This window comes from Octopus sinensis, linkage group LG23 (assembly GCF_006345805.1).
Source record: "Octopus sinensis linkage group LG23, ASM634580v1, whole genome shotgun sequence".
Lineage (NCBI taxonomy): Eukaryota > Metazoa > Mollusca > Cephalopoda > Octopoda > Octopodidae > Octopus > Octopus sinensis.
The window spans coordinates 23,428,550-23,438,027 of record NC_043019.1 but is presented as its reverse complement, the minus strand read 5'-3'; the positions used below and the strand labels follow the sequence as shown (position 1 = coordinate 23,438,027).

Sequence of the window (9,478 nt, the reverse complement as noted above, 5' to 3'; positions counted from 1 at the left end):
GGAACCTGCACCATTGGGTTGAGGGTACAAACACACAATACAATTTTTTTTGAGTTTCAGTGAGAATTTGTGATTCTCTCACAGGAATTTGAAATATATTTTCAAGAATTCAGTGGTTGAAGTTAAATAAAAAAAGTTAAAGAATCACAGGATATTTCCATTATCAGTTAAAGACCTTTTTAATGCCAGACTCTGTTAAATGTTTAAAAGTACCAAGTAATATTTTTTACCGCTCAGAATTCACAGGTGCTGAGGATTTCTTCTTTTAACCCAGATAATTTCCAGTTTGATGGAAATTCTCTTTGGATACAAGTATTTTGTTTATTGTTGTTTTTACTCTTCCAACATCATCGTTTAACGTCCGTTCTCCATGGGTTGGACGGTTCGACCGGGGATCTGGGAAGCCAGAAGGCTGCACCAGGCTCCGGTCTTATCTGGCAATGTTTCTACAGCTGGATGCCCTTCCTAACGCCAACCACTCTGAGAGTGTAGTGGGTGCTTTTTACGTGCCACCTGCACTGGTGCCAGGCGAGGCTGGCATCGGCCACGGTCGGATTGGTGCATTTTACATGCCACCTGCACGGAAGCCAGTCGAGGCGGCACTGGCTTCGGCCATGATTCGGATGGTGCTTTTTACGTGCCACCGTAAAATAACAATAACTATTTTCATTATGGTCTTCGTATGAAATATATATATATACATACATACATATACAAGGATGTCCTGAAAAGTTCCTGCCTTTGGGTAAAAGAAAATATAGGAGGATCAGTTATGATTTTATTCAGCACATTCCTCTTGGGTTCACACACTTATTGCAGCTGTCCTTCAATTTTTCTAAGCCCTGTAAAAGAACTTGGAAAGTTGGACCTCCAACCAGGCTTTTCGTGACACTCTCAAAAGCCAGGAGCTTTCAACATCCCTTCGTATATATTTGTATTATTATATGTCCAACCCATGCTAGCATGGAAAGCGGACGCTAAATGATGATGATATACAAAATCATACAATGGCATTGGGATCCTAAAACCAAGGTACTCACGCAAAAAGCATTGGTGTAGGTGCTGGTGCCATGTAAGAAGCACTCAGTACACTTTGGCATTAGGAAGTAACAAGCATTAGTGATGGTACCATGTAAGAAGTACTCAGTACATTCTGGAAGGTCATCCAGCTGTAGAAATCAAGCAAAAACTGACTATTGAACCTGATGCAGCCCCTATCAAGCTATCCAACCCATGCCAACATCGAAAACTGCATTAATTTGAACATTCACATCCATATATTCTATTCCAGACTGGTTTCTAAATAGAACTAAGTGAACTGTATTGGACATAGTGCAGAGCTTGGTACAAGAAAATTATTTTCATACAATTTGGCATTAGGAAGGGCATCCATCTGTAGAAACACTGCCAGATCAGACTGGAGCAGCCTTCTGGCTTCCCAGATCCCTGGTCGAACCGTCCAACCTATGCTAGCATGGAGAACGGACGTTAAACGATGATGATGATGAATTCCTAATAATATTTAGTTATAAAAATATAATGGGAATTTTTTAAAACTTCAAACAGCTATGGAGGCCCACCTGAGTTAAACAGGCAGCAAAGGGATTCATAAGTTAAAAACGGTTGAGAAACACTGCTCTAACCAGTCACTGTATCTGTTAGAAACAGAACCCAAATGTCCCTCAAATTACAGCACAAGAGGTAGATAAGGAAGCACTCATGATCTGAGAAAAACTTGACAGTTATTTTTAGCAAATTATGGTTCCCTAAGGGAAAAGTAAATGAGGTCTATGATGGTCAGTGATTTGAAAGATGTGAAGAAATGCCGTCTTTTCAGTGGAGCGCTTCTTTGTAGGCGATGTTTCTCGTTTTCCCTTCTGATGCACAAATGTATAGACTGATGCAGCATCCAACGTAAAGTTGACCGTGGGAGAACACTTGCTCTGTGAGATTTAAACCAATGATCTGAGAAAAACTTGACAGTTATTTTTAGCCAATTATGGTTCCCTAAGGGAAAGGTAAATGAGGTATATGTTGGTCAGTGAAGGACTTGGGAGAGTAATTAGGCCTTACATAAGTGGAGCCAACTCCTAGTTTTGTTTGTTAATTTTTCCTTTTTAAATTATTTTTTTTATTAACAAAACATACAAAGTAAAAATAAACCAGAAATATGTTTTATATTTACAGTTGGCCCAAAAATTTCATTAAATTCTGAATGGAACATTTATAGGAAAAAAATTCTATTTGTATAATTTCATATTTCTAGTTCTTTGAAAAGTTCAAATTGCAAAGAAGAACAAATAATAAAATTAGAATTTTCAGAAGAGTTTGGCCTTTTCACAGAAACGGTAATTTTCCTTCGAAAGGGAAAATATTCCAGTTGATAAATTCTAGAAAATATTCTCTTTGGGGACTAATACCTTGTACTATCCGACCCCCATTCATACACAGACAATGTTACCAAATGTATACAGCACAGTTCATCAATGTATATATCAAAGTTAGGTATATATTGTTATGTATTACAGGTGAGTGTTTATTTTTTAATAATCAACATGAAAGACTTATAAGTTGACTTCGGTAGAGGATTGTAACTGAAGACCCTGGCACAGTAGTGCTAAAGTAAATAACTATTTTATAGACAGAAAACTTGATAGATTTACTTAATAATCCAAAAAGGTTGGTTAGTGTCGTTTATTTTGAGAAACACATAAAGAGATGAAAGACAAAAATCAAAGCAAGTCAGATTCCAACACAAAACTTAGATGTCAAACAAGATACTGTAAGACATCTTGTTAAGCTTTCTCTGCTCACTTTCACCACGCTTATCTCCCAGGAATTATTAGTGGTTGGAAGTCAACAGGTACCAAAGAAAAGTCAAATAGAAAAAAATAATTTGTGAGTGGGTGTGTGTGTGTGTGTGTCTATGTGTATACAAGTACATTTTACATGTTTGTGCTGCTGATATTTCCAAAGGAATGATAATGTTGATGATGATGCAGTAACTGGGATTCCTAAATTCTTGCCAACTTCCACAGACCAGGTACTAGAATATAAGGAGGAGCAGAATGGCGTTGTGTATAGCACCATGTTGAAATGATACTGCTGTCATATTAAGTCGTTGTTATTCTCTCCCAGTACTCGTTGAGATTCTCGCTTCAAGACATTCAGAAGGGTTTCAGAACTTTCTAAAATCTGAAAAAAAAAAAAAAAAAATTAAGGTTGCATAATTTGTCCTTTTTCTTTCTGATGAACTCTGGGACCCCACGTAATGACACCAGCTAATTACTATCTCTAATTAAAAATCTGCTATCATACAATTTGCTTGAATAGATGGAGGAATTACTGCGTCAAGGGGAAGGAGGGGGTGGTAAGTTCTCATTGCAGACATGTGGTTCCAGGTTCAATCCCACAGTGCAGCACTTAGGCTTTTAAATGTCTTTTACTTCAGCCTTGTGTCATTGAACAATACTTTGTAAAAGGAATTTGAAACACAGAAATTGTACTTAAGCCTGTTTCTCAACCACATGGTTTCAGGTTCAGTGCCACTGTGTGGGGACCTGGTCAGACCAAAGGTGACCTGGTGGTGGAACAAGAAAGCAGACAGTGAAATAAAAGCAAAGGGACAGGCTTAGAAAGACTGGAAAAATAGTGGTAGCAGAGAATTATATGAGGTAGCCAGAAGTGAGAAGCTAGGCAATATGTTTATATAGCAAAACGAGAAGCAGAAAGTAGATTCGCCAATGTTTTACAGAGTGAGGATAAAAAAGTGTGATGTGTTCTGGATTACAAAGCAGTGTATCAAAGAGAATAGAGATGTTGTGGGTGAGAAATGTGTAACAACATTTTAATTTATTTTGTCTTTGGTCTGAATGTTATTTCCTATTTGCTTCTGCCTAGAAATCAAAGGAAATGACTTCTATTCTCTTCAAACTTTGCTTTTCTGACCTGGACTGACCTACTTCCCATTACACTTCAGACAGATTCAGCGCCAAGTTGCTGAGGCAGAAATATCTTTATAGCAAATATTCTGCTCAATACCATAGATTTGCTTGTCAGTTGCTTGACCATATCCCTAAGTGGCCAACAATATGTGCATATCTGATCATGAGCAGGAGTAGTGCGGGGAGCAGGTTGGCCATATCTGGAATAACTGTTGGATGTGGGAGCAAGGTGTGACCTGGATCTAAACAACATTATCAATATGGAGTTATACAAATGAATTAGCTACAAACCTTCTTGTATGCGGTTTCTGTTTCACAAATTGTCCGATCAAATTCATTTTGGACTGAAAGTTTTCTGCTCAGACTTTCATTTACTTTTGACAACCTCTCTGTAAGAATGTGGATATCACTCTGAAGTTTCGCTTTCTCTTCTGCCTCCTGTTCTATCTGTCGTTTTAAGATGTCCCTTTTGTTACAAAGCTCTTCAATACCTACAGAGACAGGAAAGAAACACAAAAGAAATATCACAAAGGGGAAAAGGCAAACTACCTCTTTTTCATTCCCTCTATGCTAATGCCCCAAACATCTCTTCCCTTTAAAGCACAAAGCTAATCCTGGCCCCCGAATGCAGAGAATGTGCAAAGGCTGGAGAGGAATAAAGCTGCAATGCTCTTCTTGAAGTGCAATATCAGTGTGTATTGCAACAAAGTATTTGTGTATTGAGAGAGAAGTTGGGCATAAGAGGAATTAGATGTAGTGCACAAGAGAAGAGATTGTGTTGGTTTGATTACTTGATGTGGATGGATGAGGACAGCTGCATAAAGAAGTGCTGGTCACTTAAAGTGGAGGGAAGTTGTAGAAGAGGGAGACCCAGGAAGACATGGGATGAAGTAATGAAGACCAATCTCAAAATGCTGAACTTTATGAAGGAGGTGAAAGAGGATCAAGATATGTGGTACATTGCTGTACTCAAGAAGAGCCACCCACGACAACAGGATTGAGATCCTAAGACCAAGGTGTCACATAAAAAGCCTGCAGTACACTCTGTGGAGTGATTGGTGTTAAGAAGGGCATAAAAAACCAAGTCAAAACAGACTATGGAACCTAGTGTGACCCCTGGCCTTGTTACCTCCTCTCAAGTAATCCAACCCATGCCAACACAGAAAACAGATGTTAGATGTTGATAATGTCCTTTCTTTTTTATGCTGTCCACCATTTACACTAATTATTTCAGTTGATTTCTTGACAAATATCTCCAACTGACAAGATGTCTTTATATATTAAAGTGAAGTTGTGTGTCTGTCTCCTATGATTTAGATTCCTAACTACTCCCACATTTTGCGTTGCAGTTTAACCAAAACCGGGTATCTTATAGTCGTGATTCATATCGAGTCCTTCTGGGTATTAGCGCGCGTCTACGATGAGTCTATGATTTTAAAAATAATTTACCATCATTTTTTTTCCATTTTAATGCATTTTTCGCTATTATATAAGGGAAGTAACTCTCTAAAAATGTCTACGATGAGTCAACGATTTAAAAAAAAATTTACCATAATTTTTTCCCCATTTTTAATGCATTTTTTTGCTATAACTCTCTAAAAATGCTTATATAGTTATTTCCCTTACAAACCTGAGCAATACTGCTAGTTACATCTACAATCAAAATCAACAGGTAGTCTTTCTTGTTCATTTGGAATTGTAGACATTTGCAAGGGTTTCAGTGACTCAGACAGTTCAAGCAACACACACACACATCAAACAGTTCCAAACTTTAGGTTGTATCTTCTCAATGCTGGGCTATCATACTTCACTTCTTAGAAGATGCTTTGCTTCTTTACCGTTCCAACACAATGTACATGAGCAATGAAACATGGACATCATCTACATGAGCAAAAGAAACATGGACATCATCTAACATCCATTTTCCATGCTAGCATGGGTTGGATGGATTGACCAGAGCTGGTAAGACTGGGGGCTGCACCAGACTCCATTGTCTGTTCTGGCTTGGTTTCTACTGTTGGATGCCCTTCTTAATACCAACCACTCCACAGAGTGCACTGGATACTTTTTATGTGGCATCAGTACAAGTACTTTTTTATATTGTGGCACCAGCATCAATACCAATTCTGCTGTAGCAGATAGGCAATGTATAATAATTTCTTAAAGCAAAAGAAACAATGATCTCCCCACTGAACAATTTCTTTGTAAACTCTTGTTTTATATACAAATAAATTCTTACAGCAATGTTTTTCCATCTACCAGTTCACCACGATGCTATTATTGCTTAAGTGAAGGCACAGGGCTTCATGATTAGGGTATTCAGCTCATTATAGGATCATCAGTTTGACTCATGCCAACATCTGTTCTTGAGCAAGACTCTTTATTTCATGTTCCAGTCCACTAAGCTGGCAAAATTGAGTAGGACCTGTATTTCAAAGGGTCGGTCTTGTGACATTGTGTCACGCTGACTCACCATGAGAATTATGTTAAACCTTAACATATTCTCATACGCATATCTGCGGAGTGCTCAGCCACTTGCACGTTAATTTCACAAGCAGGCTGTTCCATTGATTGGATCAACTGGAGCCCTCATCGTTGTTACTGATGGAGCACCAGTTTTTACTACTGCTTGAATAGCCACATCTTTTACATGTTTCAAAACACATTAGAGAAAGTCATAATTCAGGAATTAGTTTCAATTAACCAAACTGACATCTCATTCACGATAATCACTTTCATCAACATCTGTTGTTGTTATTGGTTGATGTGATAAAGCTTTGCTTCATGCTCTTGCTTGATGGGGTTGGGAACATCCCAAGTTAGTAATAATAATAATAATAATAATAATAATGAAATTATTGTATACAGTGCTCAGGTGCACCACAACTTGTCAAATGTGCGTATAAAGCATATGCAGTAATGTACAAATGTCTGGGAAGTGGACAGTGTATGAGTCAGATACATGCGTGTGTGTGTATGGAGAGGAGAAAATCAGGTGTAGTGTTGGCGAATCTCATTTCTATATACGCCCACGTGCCGGTGGCACGTAAAAAGTACCCACTACACTCACGGAGTGGTTGGCATTAGGAAGGGCATCCAGCCGTAGAAACACTGCCAGATCAGACTGGGCCTGGCGCAGCCTCCTGGCTTCCCAGACCCCAGTTGAACCGTCCAACCCATGCTAGCATGGAAAGCGGATGCTAAATGATGGTGATGATGATGATGTGTAGAGCCAACCATATCCCCAGTATTCTCTATTGCTGGTGGTCCCATGCCAGCCCCTCTGCATTCTCCAGAGTAACACTGAGCCTCTAGAAATCTTTCCCAATTATGTCCAACCATTTAGTGTAGAGCCTTCCACGCAGCTGCTGCATCAAATCAGAGTAAAGCTCCAGTAGGATGATCTAGCAGGAGACAGAAGACATGTCCATACCAGCACATGTGATGGATAGCTATGAGATGGGAGGCTGCAGGCTGATGTGTACACACATGTAGTTCTTTGTTGGAAACATGATGGTACCATCTGATGTTTTTGATGGTTCGCAGGGCAAGAGGTAAGATTGTCAGAATTGTCTAGGCCAGAGAGATGCAGGTTCTACTGATGCCTTGATCACTTCTGGTTGATGGTGAAGGTTTTCTAAGTCAACAAGGCAGGCATTCTTTTGGGCATGAGTAGAGAGCATTCTTCTCAGTGGAGCTGAAACTTAGGCTATGAAGAAGGAACTTCAAGATTGCTTTGATGGTACATAAACCAAGCTTCTCATGGGGATTCAAAACATCTCATGGCATGAGTACAAGACTAAAGGAGATTTATGGACACATTCTACTCATCTCTGCTATTATTGCTTAACATGAAGTAGGCTTTGTTGGTTACTGCTATTGAACAACAGGACCACAACAGAATTGATACCAGTGCTAGTACCACATGAAAAGCACTCATGTTGATGCCATATTAAAAGTACTTGTGCCACATAAAAAGCACCTAACCATCAGGTTGATCATATGATGTATGTAAATTGTGTGAAGTAACTCCAGTTACCTTGTGCCCTACATTGCAGACAACAAAAGATTTCCTGACATACAAACTTCACATCTCTGCTAGCAATGATATTAAATAGCAGCGATGTTTTAGCCAGGGATATATAGCAGTACCAGTGGTGGGAATTGAACTGCCAACCATTCAGAGAATAGAATGATATTTAATCACGTCCACCCTCTGCAACTTGCTACGGCTACGTAAATGTGATCGTCGTAGTTTGGATGTTGTCTACAGTAATGCAGAAGTCCACGACAATATGTTGAAATCTTTAGACCTTTGAAATAACTGAGTACAGGGTTTCACCGATGTTATCTCCATAGTCCACCATAAAAGCCTATAGGAAACTGTAAGAATATCAACGATAGTAACTATCTAGAATGCTATAACGGATATTTCATATACAGTAAGCTCTCGATTTAACGGACTAAAAGGGGGAAGGTATGTCCGTTCATACCGAATATCAAAAAGCTTTAAAATATAATATACATTAGGGAACAATAGAAAGAGGGTCCAGTTCCCCACCTTTTTTTCCGAACAAAAAATAAGGGGTTTGCAGCATATTAGGAGGTCAGGGTACTTGATTCTACGCAAAAAAATCCGTTTTTTTTTTTTTGAAAAGAAACAAATAATACCATACTTGGTCGGTGAATTTTTTACCTGTCTACATAAACATATACCGCTATTATATATATATATATATATTATATATATATATATATATATATATATATACATACATACATACATATATACATACATATATATACATACATATATACATACATATATATACATACATATACACATACATACATATATATACATACATATATACATACATATATATACATACATATATACATACATATATACATACATACATATATACATACATACATATATATATATATATATACATATACATACATACATGCACATATACACCACGACATCAGAAAAAAATATGTTCAGCGTAGAATATACACAATATAAACGTTACATTCTCTAAATATTTAATAACAAACCATGTAATTCCAATGATCCTGGGATTAGGGGGAGGGGTTCGGCCCCAGCCTTTTCCGAACAAAAATAAGGAGTTTGCAGCATATTAGGAAGACAGTGTACTTGATTCCACGCAAAAAATCTGAGCTTTTTTTTCTCCTTTTTCTTAGTGAAAATCGTGCGGGTGAAAGAATCAAACAATACCGATTTTTCCTCGAAATATTTTCAAAGACGAACCAAGTACTTACATTTGACAAGTTCATTGTTGTATGTTTGTAATGTAGCACCTTGAAGAGTCATTTTTTTGTTGCTTTTTGTTATCTGCCACAACACAACAATTAAACTGATTACGTTAATAGAGCATAGAAATAAAAATAGAGGAAAATATTACGAAAATTGGCTTCCGCGCAGTGAAACGACTGCCATCATCTCCCTTTGTAACTATGACAACATTGGCGGGACACTTCAGTGCGGAGCTGTTGTTTACGTTTCT

General features: G+C 38.0%; 1 protein-coding gene across 1 annotated transcript; it reads right to left on the bottom strand.

Annotated features, from left to right (window-relative positions):
• Positions 1 to 2,547: 2,547 nt before the first annotated feature.
• Positions 2,548 to 9,452, bottom strand: LOC115223503 (Sjoegren syndrome nuclear autoantigen 1 homolog). Its single transcript, XM_029794119.2, has 3 exons — positions 9,234 to 9,452; positions 4,236 to 4,435; positions 2,548 to 3,195 (listed from the first exon to the last, which is right to left on the bottom strand). Exons 1-3 carry the CDS (start codon positions 9,283 to 9,285, stop codon positions 3,109 to 3,111), a joined length of 339 nt encoding a protein of 112 aa, XP_029649979.1. The 5' UTR covers positions 9,286 to 9,452; the 3' UTR covers positions 2,548 to 3,108.
• Between the last annotated feature and the right edge of the window lie 26 nt (positions 9,453 to 9,478).

Coding starts and splice junctions, on each gene's coding strand:
- LOC115223503 (XM_029794119.2), bottom strand. CDS start 9,285: ATGACTCTTCAAGGTGCTACATTACAAACATACAACAATGAACTTGTC. Junction 4,436..9,233: donor CAACAATGAACTTGTCAAAT/GTAAGTACTTGG, acceptor CTGTCTCTGTAG/GTATTGAAGAGCTTTGTAAC. Junction 3,196..4,235: donor CAGAAACCGCATACAAGAAG/GTTTGTAGCTAA, acceptor TTTTTTTTTCAG/ATTTTAGAAAGTTCTGAAAC.